General features: G+C 24.8%; 1 protein-coding gene across 7 annotated transcripts; it reads right to left on the bottom strand.

Annotated features, from left to right (window-relative positions):
• Positions 1–3,458: 3,458 nt before the first annotated feature.
• On the bottom strand, positions 3,459–9,879 carry LOC111296146 (putative choline kinase 2). 7 transcript variants are annotated; one of them, XR_016326095.1, is made up of 10 exons: positions 9,727–9,879; positions 8,644–9,075; positions 8,044–8,165; positions 7,728–7,923; positions 6,354–6,471; positions 6,216–6,263; positions 5,649–5,749; positions 4,606–4,733; positions 3,866–3,900; positions 3,459–3,781 (listed from the first exon to the last, which is right to left on the bottom strand). XR_016326095.1 is itself a non-coding variant. In XM_089741183.1 (9 exons), the coding sequence occupies exons 1-8, from the start codon at positions 9,793–9,795 to the stop codon at positions 4,622–4,624; spliced, it is 1,185 nt and encodes a 394-aa protein (XP_089597309.1). In that variant the 5' UTR covers positions 9,796–9,878; the 3' UTR covers positions 3,568–3,781; positions 4,606–4,621. The 7 variants fall into 7 exon arrangements, 2 of the variants coding, with proteins under 2 accessions (XP_089597309.1, XP_089597310.1); XR_002690934.2 differs by having other exon boundaries at positions 3,459–3,770; positions 4,606–4,720; positions 9,727–9,878; XR_002690933.2 differs by having other exon boundaries at positions 4,606–4,720; positions 9,727–9,878.
• Positions 9,880–15,841: the final 5,962 nt, after the last annotated feature.

The raw sequence follows: 15,841 nt of genomic DNA on the forward strand, positions 1-15,841 counted from the left end.
AGAATCCGTTTGTTCCTTTGTTGATGGCTTAAAAAGCCTTTGTCAATTGAGCTAAACGCCTAAACAGGTGTTTGGGTTTGGATCAAAAGAAGGTTTTTCTTCAAATGCATGTATAGAGTTGTTTATTGGCCAAGCCCATGCTGCCATCAGAGTAACCTTTCTAGTTAAACTCATTGTTAGTAGGTTTTATATTTTATACTTTTATTATTAAAATGATATAATATATCTTATATATTTTAAATTAAATTTTATTATAATGTATTATTTATAAAATATATTTGAAATAATAACTTGGAGCCAAAAAATTTACATTTACATTTTTTAATGAATTAATATTATTTTATGGTTTTTTTAAATATTTGTTTACTAATATGAATTACATTTTAAAATAATTTTTAGGAAAAATTTTACTCTTAAAATAATCCCTTAATATTTTTTTTTTAACTTCACTATTGATATTTTTTTTTTAAATAGTTGGATTTTAATTTCTCTTTACTCAAAACAAAATAATTACCAAAAAAAAATCCAAATAAACCCTTCAAATTTACTAAAAAATAAAAACAAATCCATCTTTTATGACAATTAAGATTATAAACTTTTATTTTATTGTAATTAAAATTTTAACGATGTAAAATATTCAATCTCTTAATAAGATGATATAATTTATAAAAATATTTGCTTAAAATTATTTGAATAAGTTAAATGATAAATATATGAGAGAATACTATTTTAAAAATATTATAATATTTGGACTTTATTCATCTGTTTTCAAGGTTTAATTGGCATAATTATAATAAAATAAAAGTTCATAATTTTAATTTCATACAATAAAAAAATTATGAACTTATTTTTATTTTTGGATAAAATTTAAAGATTTATTTGAGTATTATTTAATAAAACAAACTCATTTATTACAACCACATTATAGCTTTGAGTCTAATAAAAACAAGCCGCTTAGTGTATCTTTTTATTTTACTTGTTTAGACTTTATTTGTTTCACTAAAAATAACTTTCAAAAATTTATTTTTACATTTTTAAGTATTTGTTTGATGAAATATTAGTTTGTTAACAGAAAATAACTTACCGATTAATAAAAAAAATGAAGCTATTTCTTTTAAAATTGTCTTATGATTTTGAAAAAGAAAGATATTTTTTGAAAAAAGTTTGTTTACGAAAAAAACTAATACTTTTTAGCATAATTTTATTTATAAATAATATTATATTAATAAATAATATATTAATAAATAATATTATATTAATAAAATCATATATTAATAAATAATTTAATATTAAACTATTATTAATTTAATTATTATATATTATAATAGTATGTTAATAAATAATATATATTAATATAATATATTAATAAATAATATTAATAAATAATATTATAAAATATTGATAAATAATATAAAAAATAATAAATAGTTTTATTTTAAGTATTTAATATATTAACATAATATTTCAATATTAAATATTATAATTAAAATATAATTAATTTTTAATATTAATAAATTTAATAATAAATAATTTTAATATATTTTAATATTGAATAATTTTTCATATTTTAATAGTTATATTAATATTAGTTAAAAAATAGATTTTTCAAAAAATAACTAAATAACAAAAAATATTTTTTATTAACTAATTCAAATAATAAAAAATCTCTTTTAATTCATAAAATATAAATATTTTTTAAAAATCATTTTTTTTAAAACGAACAAAACTTTACCAAAAACACTTTTTAATGCATTAGGCTTTTATTTTTATCAAAAATATTTTAAGAATAAAATTTTTAATGCATAAAAATGGGAGTACTCGAATTCTTAAAAGGATTTCGACAAATTTTGGACCAATCTCTTGTAATTTTTTTTTTGTCTTCATTGCTCCTGAATACTACAGTAGAATTGAAATTAAGTTGAGCATTAACTTTTTATCACGCAAACGAGGTTTTTGGATTTTACTTAATATATATTGATATTCTTTTGATAAATTTAAATAAATTTATTTACGTTCAACTTAATAAATTTATAAAAAAATTATTTTATTGTGATCGCTTAATGAATTTAAACTTAGACAATAATATTTCTGCATTGAATATGATATTATTCTTAATACATAAGACAACTTTAAATGGTTTTCTTAATTATAGGCAGAGAACTCTCCTGTTAAGTTGTCATTTTTTTTATTTTTATTTTTTCTTACTTTCTCTTTTTGCTTGCTTCTTGCTTTTTGCAAAGTAACATATTGTTAACTTTACAACTGTAGTATCATTTTTGTTGAACTTGATTCAGATAAGAGTTATTTGGTTTGTGAGAGTTGTTATTAATGTTGCATTTCCTTTTATAATTTAAAGCAATTTCAACAACTACTCGAGGGTTATTGGTAATTCTTTCTTTCCTAATGAAGTGGGTTATATTCATTAGTGCTAGTAAATGCACTCCTTTTTTTTTTTCACACCGAACTTTTTTTAAAAATAAAATTATTTAATATTTTTTATAAATTTTTAAAATTTTATAACATTAGAAAATAAAATTTCAAAAAATCATATAATTTTTCAAAAATAAATTTTCAAAAAGTCATAAATCTTTTTGGAAATAAATAAAATTTTTCAAAAATTTAATTTTTTGAAATTTTATTTTCAAAAAATTTTATAATTTTTCAAAAATTCATTTTCAAAAAATTTTGACTTTCTAGAAATTTATTTTCAAAAATTTGTGAAAAAAGAAAATATAATTAAAAATTTCACCTATAAAAATAAAAAAAATAAATTGTAAAAAAAAAAAAAAAGCTGAGATGCATTTAACAGCACTCTATACCCAATAAACCTTACCAATGATTCTCATGCATATACTAATTTTACCTTAACGAAATATGTTATATATGCCCAATAAACCATTCTAACGATTCCCGTGTGCACACTGATTTGACCGTCGAAATTATATACTAATTTGACGGCCAAAATATGTTTGAATCATAATTCTAACGCCTCTTGACATTTTTTACTCTTTGATATATCTAACACGCTCTCAAATTCAATTTCCAATAAGCTCGACTTATAACCAGACCAGGAATTACACCATGGCAGTGATTAATTTTAACTATAATTTAGTTGAGCAACTATCTGGTGAAAAAGCCTTTGGTTTTTAAAATTTTCTGTTAGCAACAGTCACATCTCCAACTTATGCAACTTATGATAGAAAAATTGATAATTTAATACATAATACAATGATATAATATGAAAATAATATAAATAAAAAATATAAAAATAACACAACTTAAAATTTTAAAAAAATCATAAATATATTTAATAAAATCAAAATTTTATATTTTATATTTTCGTATCAACACAAATTATGATACGTGAATTTTACATAAAATACGATATGAATACAATATTATACGACACAAATTGTCAGATATACATCATCTTGCGAGCACTTTGATAACTAAATGTATGATGCTATCATGTAGACAAAACTCAGATGGAAAACGGTGGATTCAAACCAATTTACAAGAAAAATCCGAAAAACCATAGTAACTAGAGTCAACTACTGCCTCCCCAACTAGATGAAGCATTATGATATAATCTCTCAGATGAATTATTACATATTGCTAAAAAAAATTATTGATTCAAGGTTTGTATTTTATTTGCTATCATTTCGTCCCTTTGCTGCAATTCACGTGATTAAAAATCATCTTTTTCGGCCTTCAGTATGCACAATCTGAATATTTGCTTGAACAGACCAATCCATGTCCTTAAGGTTTTTCTTTGTTTAACCTACAATAAACAATGTTCATGTTATTTCATGCCATATAACATAAGCAAAACTGCATCATCACATCTTAATCATGAGATGGTTACCTCGTAAAATTGCATAAATCACGAGGCCTACAAACCTGCAGTATGACATAAAAGGGAATTTAGCTATAAACGAAACATAATCAAGGAATGAGACATGATGCAGCATTTTCCTTCACTTTTAATGTTCATTTATTGCTCACATGTTAAAAGTTAATCCCACTTCACCAAGTATTGGCACAACTAAAATGCCGAGTTTCAAGATAAGATCCATGGGTACTACTACATGTCCGTTTCAAGGATTCTAGTAGGATCAAACAAATCTAATTCCTCTACCATCAATTATTTAGATGTCATCTACTGATTTACATCCGGATTCTCCTTAGAAATGTTTACACAAAAATAGTTAAGTTCACATAACAAAAAGTCCCTTCACCTTCATAATCCTTTAATGCTAGTCTCACCATTCAACCTTCAAGAAAGTCATCCCAGACAAGAAATACCATCAAAGATAAAGAATACAACAAAAAATAATATCATCTGCTTTTGTTTTTAATCAAATACATCATAAACAAATTGCTTGTCGCTACAAACAAGACAAAGATGGAAGATGGCATTATCATCAAATCATTTTTGGTGAATATCACCCAAAAATCCCAAAATAGAAAAACAGTACATATGAGCATTCATGAAAAGAATAATAAATATGTAATGCAGCTTATGAAATAAATCATGAATATCTCCCACAAATAGTTCGAATCTACACAGGGTACTAAAGGAAACGGATAGAGAACATTGCTCACATTAAAAAGTGGGGGCTCAAGAAGAGTCCAATAGCTCAGGCTTCCGCATCCAGTACTGCTGAAACCTCTGCCTGGCATAATCCTTGTAGTCAAAGTCAATTTCATTCACATGCTCCTGAGGAGGATAACTGTTAAATGATATAATATTATTCAAGTAATAAGCTCAAGAAAGAAAGAAATTACAAGCCAATGCCATTACATCAAGCAACATTCTCTTCTCTCGTTCAGAGTCAATCACAAGTTCAAGTATCTGTAGGTTTAGTCCCTCTTGGGTCAATAACTACATTTACCCAGCAAAATGGTGATTTCTTTTTTCTTCATGTGTATATATATATACATATATATATATATATATAGAGAGAGAGAGAGAGAGTGAGAGAGATTTAGGCAGGTAAAAGGTAGGATTAGCAGATTATTAAATTTCCAACTAGAAGGAAGATTTGACATTTAAACCTCTAATAACTTAAAATATAGCCTCTTTATGAAAGGTTCCGTGGGCTCAGCATAACCAAATACACAATAGGATAATTGCAAAGAGAGAAAGAGAACTGGGAGATGTAAGAACGGATACAAAGAGAAAAAAAAACTGTACTAGTGAAGAAATGAATAAACTTATAAAAGGTCAATTGTGTGATAATTTGTAATACCTCTATTCTAAATTTGATTGCCCTTTTCAAAAACAATAAAGGTTTTAATAAAATTATAATTAACAATTCACATTGTAAAGAATAATTAAAAATGTCTCATTCAACTAAAAAAAATTACCATGAATAACAAGGTGGATCTAAAGTTTTAAACCTTTCTGTCAATGTAATTAATGAATGTAAATGATTAGTTATAATTTTATTAAAACATTCATTATTTCATGTAAAGGACATTTAGCTAGAAAAAAAAAGTATAAACTAACATAACAACAATATAAATACTATCATTGTCAAAAGGGCCCACAACAAGGTCAAAATGGCTAGGCCATCTATCTCATCATTAAATGATTTTGAATGATAATGCTATGATGAACAAGCTAACATGAGGATGGAAATTACCGATATTATTCCCCACAAGCCCCAAGTGAGATGACTTGCTAGAGTATATTTCTCAACATCTTGAAGCAGCTGCTCCACTTCAGTGTCTTTAGGTTCCTTACCTGCAATGAAAGACAGACAAGATCATGGGATTCTCACAATAGAACAAATTCAGAGTTACATTGACAGATCAAGTTCAATTACATAGAAACAAATTAAATCAGGTTCTAAAACTGCCTTAACTTTTTAAAAAATGAATTAAGTTATTCCTTGAGCAAAGTATAGAAGAGGGAAAAAGACCTTCTACCACTTCACAGAAAATAAGCTAAATTGGTTGCAGATAGAACAATTATAGACAGTTAGACATAAATGCATCTAAGCTATTCATGCCTGCAGAAGACTAAAAATTGTAATTTTAAAATATGGAGTGCTATATGTCCTCCATGTAGAAGGGGTACAACTCTTCAGATTCTATTTGTGCATGTGTGTGTGTGTACATATGATATCTGAAAATGAGATATTCATAATAGCAGCCGCCATGTGACAAATGAAAAAAGTCACAATGTTTTACAAGCAATAAACAGTTACCTAAAGAGTCCAGGTATACACGCAGAAATCTTAACCGCTCTTCCAAACCTATGAAAGACACAGGCCAAGAAAATTCCTTATCATTCAGGGAATAAAAAGCAATTTTTTTTTACTGAAAAATGAGATCAAAAGGTTCACCTGGATATTTACTATAATCCATAATGTGGGGTGTTTCTGTATGATAGTCAGCAGCCATCTCACAAAAGTGGTTTGCAATATCATAGGCAACAGGATTGTAACTTGCATACTCGTAATCCTGTTAAAGCAGGCATCCAATCAACCTCCAAATAATTAAAATTAAATATTTGGTACACAGAAAACTGGTCTTGGAGCAATCAATCTCTTAATAAGCTTCAAATTTAAGATCACAAGAAATTTCTATTGTTCACTAATTACTTAGATATCTTTCTGCTTGATAAGTTACATGCAAGCACAACTGTCTGCATGCATAAATAAGGCCTTAGTCAACAACATTCATGATCAAGCTTGAGATGCTTAATCTAATTCATGATCATATATAAAGCAAATACAAATCCTAAAGTTCAATATAATTCATTTTTAAAAGGATACCATGAGATACATGAGTGCATTTCTTTTTTTAAATGTTCAATATTGAAGAAATTTAGGATCTTTAAAATAAAAGCGGGACAAACGACAGCCCACAGCCAGAATCAAGTAAAGAAATTTTGTTTCAATGTGACTTAGAGAACTCATTTATCACATTAAAATGCTCAGAACTTAGCAAACCAAGCATTTAAATCATATGATGCGTTCCTTAGATCAATACATGCATATAATGGTCAAACACAAATATTCTTCTGTGACAGATAATTCTTTGGGCTTCCCACAGGATTTAGGGGCAGCTCTTAATAGAAATACAGTTTAGGTAAGTCGTGATCCAGTTCCAAATCAATGAAAGGAAAAAGTCCCTCTGGTGCTATAGCGAGAAATCAATGAGAAATCCATGAGATCACAAGACATCCATCAATATCCTATAAGTCATTCAACCATGCAGAATCACAACTCTACTTGGATACCATGCAAACATCATCAAATGCCATCACATAAGAATAAAGATGCTTTGGACACATTCATACATGTAGAATGATATTGCTAATAAGATAATAAAAGGACGAAGATAAATGCAACAAATCTGCTCTATCTTAAGCCAACTTTCTCCAAAACAGGCAGGGACAGGGTTCAGGCATTAGGTATTCAGAAGAATATCAATAATGCAATCATATGAAAACTAATGATTTTATGACTACTAGCACCGCTGTTAGTCTTTGGTTTTGTTTGAATTTGAGCCCAAAATCCATCTTGGTCAAAGGTTTAACTGTTATCCTCCCATCGTAAAAGTACAACTAATAACCCGGCCTATTACTACACCTTGTCTAGACAAATCAAGAGCTATTAACACATAGTTCAACGAGAATCACAAAGAAGACTTTTGCTATTAAAATTACTGTAAGAAAACTATATATTAAGCAAGCCAGTTTGATAGAAACTCACAATAATCGTTATTGATTTAGTCTCTTCATCCATCATTATGTTACCATATTGTAAATCATTGTGGCAGAGACCTATGCGTTGATGGCCCCCCGAGAGTTTCTTTTCCAACATACAGATTTCCTCCTCAAAAGCTTCCAAGCAAAAGGCTTTAGCTTCTTCCAGAGGGCAAACTCCTTTGGCTGCATTAAGCCAATTTCTGAAACATTGAGAAGTACTTTATTTGACCACTGGTAGAAACTTTAAAACTAATGCAGTACCTGAGAGATACGAGCTCCATAATATTTAGCATAATTCACAGAGAAATAGTAAAATGTACCGCAATCTATCCCATAGCCAAACTTTCTTTGGACCGGGCATCTCAAGTTCATGGAACTCCCTCAATTTGGCTGCTATTAGAGCTGATATATCTGGATCACGCAAATCAGATGCTGATAGTGTCTGAAAGTCAATATGGAAGAAAGAGAATATCAGTACATTTGACATTTCTGTTGACTAATTGAGTAAACGACCCCTCCAGGACATCAAGAAGAGAGACTGTGAATCTTCTATTAATTACAATACTCATTGGGAAAATAAATGTGATTCTCATGGTAATAATAAATCTTGATGTTCTTAATAAACGTGAACAATATATGTCCTCAGTGGATATTGAAGACTAAAAGTTGTTCAAAAGATCATCTTATCTTAATCATAATAATGATAATAATGATATTTTGCAAGTCATTCTTATAATTGGTAGACAGGTAGTAAATCATTGTGTAAATCAAATATTTTAATAATCTTAAAATTAGTTAAAATAGCTGCTTGAAGAGCAAAACCTTTTATTTGTATAATCATTTTGAAACAGAATACATAATGCTTGTTCATGTCTAAAAATAAAGAAAATGAGAAAAAAGGAAAGGGGGTTTCAAAGTACCCGTGAATGGATGAACTCTTCAATTCGCCCATTTGGGAACCGTTCTAGCAAACAAGGTCCTTGCCCATGCATTGACATAAACTCAAATGTCCGGATCTCATCATCCCGGTCAAAGAACACCTCCACACCCTCACCATAAATCCTAACTAAAACCTTTCGTGACACATCATCTGTCCTGGTTGGCCATTTTATTTGGAAGACCTCATTGGTCATCGCACCTTTAAGAGGGATCACCTGCAAAGCTTTCAAGTCCACTATATCATCCCACTCAGATGCCAACAATTGTAAAGCATCCTTTACTTCCCGTGGCAACCTCCCCTCTTTATCGTCTACAACATTAGATGTAGCACCCATAACAACAGACCAAACTCCACAAAAATTATGCTCAAATTTATTGATAAAATAAAATTTCTCAACGAGGGAATGGCCGGCCTGGAGAGGAAAAACAATCAAACATTACAAATCAATACATACATAATTAAATATTCCAGTTATGATAATGCAAATCCTAGAACAAGGCTTCGATTGCAAGACTATAACCAGTTTGAAAGAGCTTTAAAAACAATACTATAGTAGCAGAGTCAACCAACAGAAGCTCAAACTTGACAATGACTACAAGGAATTGAAAGTTTCACCATTGATAAGAGAATGATCATAAGAAGAATAATATAAAATCAAACACAGATATCATTGACAATAATAGGCAAAAGAGATATGAAATTAAGCCAATTAGCCACACAAATAGCAAGTTTGAAGTGCAATTTAGATGCGAAAGAAATCAATAATTAAAAATTAAAATTTTTAATACGAAAATGCAATATTTTAATTTTTACATAAAATAATTACCTAAAAATTACAAAATTGATAGCCATGAAGCAATAGAGATATTTAAAGATAAAGGAAAAAAAATCAGATTGAATTAAAAAATTTATAAATTAATTAGATCTATAAATCTTGAAAAATAATCAAATAACTTTTTTTTCATAAATAAGAATTCAAAGGATTAATAAAATAAATAAATAAATTCAATCTAAAAATAATGAGAAAAGTAAAAATAAAAAAACACAGCGAATCGATGCTCACCTGAACAAAAAAGGATTCTTCCTTATGAAGGAAAGGAGGAGATTTTTCTCTACTGAGGAACCGAAACATAATATTTTTAAATATGTTTTAAAATTAAATTTAAATAAAAAATTTCATCAGTAAAATAATAATTTGGGGATATCGAATCCAGGTATAAAAATCCTTCTCGGTGCTCGACTCTTGGGCCTTGTGGGCTTATTGACTCACGGATAAGTCTGGAGTCTTACACCAAGATTGTTCTCGGCTAAAGCCGCTGACTGCTTAGGCCCAAAATGGCTCATGCTCCATTTGCTTGTCAGATTATTAACCCAAGTACCCAACCTTATCCATAATTTATTATCCATGACTTTTATTTTATGTTTAACATATATAAAAAAATAAATAAAATTATTATATTATAATTTGTATTAATACATAAAATATATAATACATTTTTTATTTTTAAATTTTTCCAGACACTTCTTATGTCCTATTTGTTTCCATGTATTGATAAATGGTTGCATATGAACGTCGCGTATTTTCTATATCAATTGAATCTTTAAATATATATATTTTTATCTATTTGAATTTATAAATATTTATTTTTATTTAATTAAATTTTTAATTACATGAAAATAGATGTTTGCAATTAACTAATATTCATCAAATCATAATTCAATTGATGGAAATAAAAAACAAAAAATTTTATTAATTATAATAAAATGATAGAAACTTGGATAATTATTAAATTTTGATTCGAAAATTTTTTATTTAGTAGCATTTTTTGAATAATAAATGGTTGGTATAAAAGGAATTCAAATATGATATTTTTGAAGAATGATAAATGCATTTTAAAATTGTTAGTTTTACAATGAGTGTTTGTTAGGTCTTGGTCTTGAAACCTTTAAATCAGTCTCATTATATTTGAATTTGTAAAAGGTTAAAAGGGTAAATTTGGAGTCTAAAATTTTGGATCGTATAACATTTTGATTTTTATATTTTTAAATATCATTTGTTGGTTCTTAAACTTTTAATATTGTAATAAAATAATCATTTTGTCATTAATACCATTAAATCTAACCTTAAATTTTATTTATTTTAAATTATAATATTGATAAAATATATTAACTTATACTATATTCAAATTAAAAAAAAGCTTATTATAATAGTAAATTTTTTAAATTTATTTATTTAAATAATAAAACTAGATAAAATATAAAAATATATTATATCTAAAAATTAAAAAAAAGGACAAAAACTTATTAAAAATAGAAACTTTTAAATTTTACTTATTTTTAAATATAAAATTTGATAAAATTTATTAAAAACCTATATATTTAAAAACGTAAAAAAAATTAAAAGGAAAATTTTGAAATTTGCTTATTTTAAATTTAAAACTAGATAAAATATACAACTATATTATATCTAAAAATTAAAAAGGAAAAAAAATTATCGATAACAGAAAATTTGAAAATTTATTTATTTAAAACTATAAAAATTGATAAAATATAGTTTTAAAAATAAATTCTATTTAGAAATTAAAAAACTTATTAAAAGAAATATTTGAAATTTATTTATTTCAAATTATAAAACTAGATAAAATTTAAAAATATATTATATCTAAAAATTAAAAAAAAAAAACTTCTTAAAGATAGAAAAATTCAAATTTTATTTATTTTAAACTATAAAATTTGATAAACTATTTTAAAACTATATTATATTTAAAAATTAATAATTTGAAAATTTTTAAATTTATTTATTTTCAATCATAAAACTAGATAAAATTTAAAAATATATTATATCTAAAAATTAAAAAATCTTCTTAAAATTTGAAAATTATAAAATTATTTATTTTAAATTAGAATTTTTGATAAAAATATATTAACACTATATCATATTTAAAAAATAAAAAACTACTCAAAAATAAACTTTTAAATTTTATTTATTTTAAATTATAATATATGATGATAAGTATTAAAGATATATATTATATTTGAAAAACAAAAATTTTTCTTAAAAATAGAAAATTTAAAAATTATTTGTTTAATTATAACATTTGTAAATATATTAAAAATATATATTATGTTTAAAAAATAAAAAAATATATTTTAAATCACATTTTGAAATTTATTTATTTTAAATTACAATATTTGATCAAATATATTAATTTTTTTTAAAAAGCATCCATTTTTTTTCTTCCTTCTTTCTATCTTTTTTTTTCCTTTCAATTGTCACATTAAACATTTAACGAATTAACAAATAAATTGAAAGAAAAATCATCAATTTATTATGATATTTGACAATTATTAGGGGCTAACAATTTAATTTCTAAAATTTAAAAATCAAAATGACATGCATCCCCAAATTTAAAAATCAGAGATACTATTTACTCAAAATTTAACATTGTGTTATAATTTTCACTAATTTATCTCTTCTAGAGTTTAGAATTTGCACAAACTTCTTTTGCACCCAAATCCCATTGCTAGCATCCGATTAATATGATAGAAAAATCTGTGTAATTTACGCCAAACAAAAATAATCCTATAGCATGGAAACGATTACAAAGTTTATGGTTGTTCTTTCCTAATTTTGAATATAAACTTTTATAAATTCACTTTTGTACCATGACGATAAAATTTTTAAATTCTCCAAATACTATCAAAAAATTTAGAAATATTCATTTATTAAGGCTTATTTCGGTAAAGAAAGGTGGTAAAGATGTTTTTCGCATTATGTTTAATTTTTTTAAGATTTAATCATAAAACGTAACTATAATATAATGAGAATTATTTTCACTAATGGCCAAAGATTTATTAAATTTGTAATATTCATTAAATTATTTCACTAATACATAATCAACTCTTTAATCATATAATTAATAAAATCTAAAATTCTTTCTTTGATGTACAAAATAATTTTTCTTTCCTACATTTCATTAAAAAAAAAAAAAAAAACCAAAAACATTCTGTATAACATTGTAACATGGAGTGCTAGATTCAAAACCTGAATTTAGGGAAAGAGAAAATTCAAATGGAAGGCTGACTTTTTTTTTTTTTTTTTACATAAGAGGCTAAAACATATAAAATAAAAAAATTCGTAGGTAAAAAAATTTGAACTTCAACTTTACCGAAAACCATCATTCAAAAAATATAAAAAATTATTTGAGTTATCTCCTAATTCTACGTAAGGGTGAGAAAAAAATTTTATAAATTCAAAAATTAATTTCAAAACTGTAATATTCAATTTAAATATTAAATATATATTAGATTTTAATCAAATTTTGAGTAAAATAAAAAATTAAATTAAATCAAAATACATATTTTTCTTAATTTATTTATATATTAAATTTTTATAAAATAAAAAAATAATTTATATCTAAATCTATATAAATATATTAAAATGTTATATTAAAATAATATATAAATATTTAAAAAATTAAAATAAAATCAAATTTAAATAAATTTTAAATTTTTATAATATTATATAATATTCAAAACAACTACGGTTAGCTACCCTAGTTCTATAGCCGATGACTTTGCCACCACCGTCTCGACACCTTTGATAAGGAGGGTCCCCAACTTTACAAAAACAAAATGTCAAGGCACTTTCTGAGTCTCTATCCTTGCCTTAAAGATTGTGGGAAGCAGCCAATAACTTTCCAAAACATGATTTACTCGTTGTCTTAGTTGTCTGCCATTTCCATTGGCGTTTTGCCCTCTTGTTCTTTGCATTATTCTGTCAGTTGAATTCCACAATATTTTGTCTTAATTCCAATGTGACATGGTATTACAAGCTATGGTATTTGTTTCATTTAGGTTAAATACTCATTTTAATTTAAAAAAAATAAAAGTTTTAGGTTATTTAATTAATTTAGGGTTCTTAGCATCCTAATTTTGATTAATTGAGAAATTTTAGAGCAGAAAAATGAAATTTACTGTGACCAAAGTTGTCAAATTTTCTTTATTTAGATAGATTAATTTTACTATTTTATAAGATAATATTTGACAAATTAAATATATATTTTTATAAATAATATCGACAGATGAAATAAATTATTAATTAGTACGTGACGGCCATAAATGTGTTGTACTCTAAGCACAAGTTTCTCATGTTAAATTCAAATATATCACTACAGCAAAATAAATTTTTAGTGACTTTTTTTTTTATAATTTTAATGACATTTATAAATGTCAGTAATTTTTAAAATGTCACTAAAGGTGCCGGATAAAATAATTGATGATTGTTGGGGGTTGAAATACTAAAATTAAATGAATGATTTTTTCCACTAAAATCACTAACGATCATGAATCTATAAAAAATGGATATATATAGTTAATTAATATCATGCGACTAATTGAAAATAAACCATTGTTTGTGCCAACTAGAACTCTTCTGTCTCCATCAACATCTAGCAATATTAATGATATGAACACAAATAATATTTTTCCTTATTATATGTTGAATTTGTTTGATTTGTTAATGGGTTTTTTTAGATAAATTATTTTATCTAGTGTTAATAGAGTTTTTAGATTTTATAAGCGATATTATTATGATAATACATACCTTTTAAAATATATTAAAAAAATTAAAAAAAAATAGACATGTATCAATTTTTGATCATTTCTGAAATTAAAAAATTCACTAATAATGTATTAAAATATTTATTTTTATAAATAAGGTTTTGGGTAGGTTTAAGAAAAAAATAAAAAAATCTATTTGAAACCGTAATATTTTATTGTTTCGATTTGATTAAGTACAAATATTATATATTTCTATTCAATTTGATTTTTAGACAAAAGGTGAAAAAATTATAAATTTTCAAATCGAATTATATATTTTTAAAGTTTTATAAAATAAAAATAAGTATTTTTATCTAAATTTATATAAATATATTAAAATAATAACCAAAATTTTAAAAAATTAATTTATAAAATCTGATGAACTAAACCAAAACCAATAGAATTTAATTTAAATTGAATAAATTTAAAAAAAGAAAAATTTGCATTTGAATCGATTTTTAAAAATTTATAATATTTGTACTAATCAAAATAATTAAATAGAAAACCAAATTAAACCATTATCATTTCTAATTTTGAGTACGTGATACATAATAATGTTCTTTTATCTCATAAATTTCATCATTCTTATCCTAAGAGTTGAACCTAAATCTTTCAAGTTGGGGTCTCATTTTTCTTCTAGTCAGTGAGGTGTTATTCCCTTTGAAGACACGAATTAGTTTCCACTTAATATAATGTTTATCATATATGTTGAAAATTATTTAATTAATGCTATTCAAATTTCTAAATAAACAAATAATTTCACGACAAATTAAAAAAAAAAAATGTGGTATGCGTTTTCTAAGTGTAAGCAGAATGTCGGTGGCATATATTTCATCGGCAATGTCCGCCGCCATTTGACGTAAGCAATAAAGAAGGGAAGGAAGGCCTTGACTTAACGACTCATGTTGGCTACGGCTCCATTCGGAAGGGCAATAAAATTGGTTTTAGTAAAATTAAAATAATAATAATTATTATTATAATTACGATAAAAATTTAATATAATTATAATTAAAAAATAAATTTTAATAAAAATTTTACACTAAATAAATTTTATTAAAATTAATATTTAAATTTAATTAATAATATAATGAGTTTAATCACATCACTTACGATGGAATTCAAATTAAGTTTAAGAAAATAAATTTTTAGCAATTACAGTTAGCCATTTAGAACCAAAATTTTCTTGAATTTCCAAATAACTTCATTGCATGTGCATGCTTATTTAGATTCGTAAATTTTAAATATAATAGCATAAAATCATAAAAATAATAAAAAATATGAAAATAATATAATTTAAAATTAAATAAAAACATATATGAATTTTAAAAAAATTTTAGTATACATTAGCATATTGATACAAATTGTATACTTTTTGTATTTATTCACCAACGAATCTTCCTCTAGCCCCCCCCCCCCCCAAATTTAATGACCTTGTATATATATATATATTTAATTGGCTCCGTCAAACTAAAGTTATGTAATTTTTTTTATTTTTATATGTAATTTTATAATTTAATTTTATAGATTGTAATAAGGGATTAAAATTATATTTTTATTTGTTTATTTATTATTCCTAC

Source organism: Durio zibethinus, chromosome 12 (genome assembly GCF_047325235.1).
Source record: "Durio zibethinus cultivar Kanyao isolate XHJ-2024 chromosome 12, ASM4732523v1, whole genome shotgun sequence".
Taxonomy (NCBI): Eukaryota; Viridiplantae; Streptophyta; class Magnoliopsida; order Malvales; family Malvaceae; genus Durio; species Durio zibethinus.

Excerpts from the sequence above, each read along its gene's own strand:
- LOC111296146 (XM_089741183.1), bottom strand. The coding sequence starts at position 9,795 with ATGTTTCGGTTCCTCAGTAGAGAAAAATCTCCTCCTTTCCTTCATAAG. Across the intron at positions 9,076-9,726 it reads AAGAATCCTTTTTTGTTCAG|GCCGGCCATTCCCTCGTTGA; the intron begins GTGAGCATCGAT and ends TTTCCTCTCCAG. Across the intron at positions 7,924-8,043 it reads TGGCTATGGGATAGATTGCG|AAATTGGCTTAATGCAGCCA; the intron begins GTACATTTTACT and ends TCAATGTTTCAG.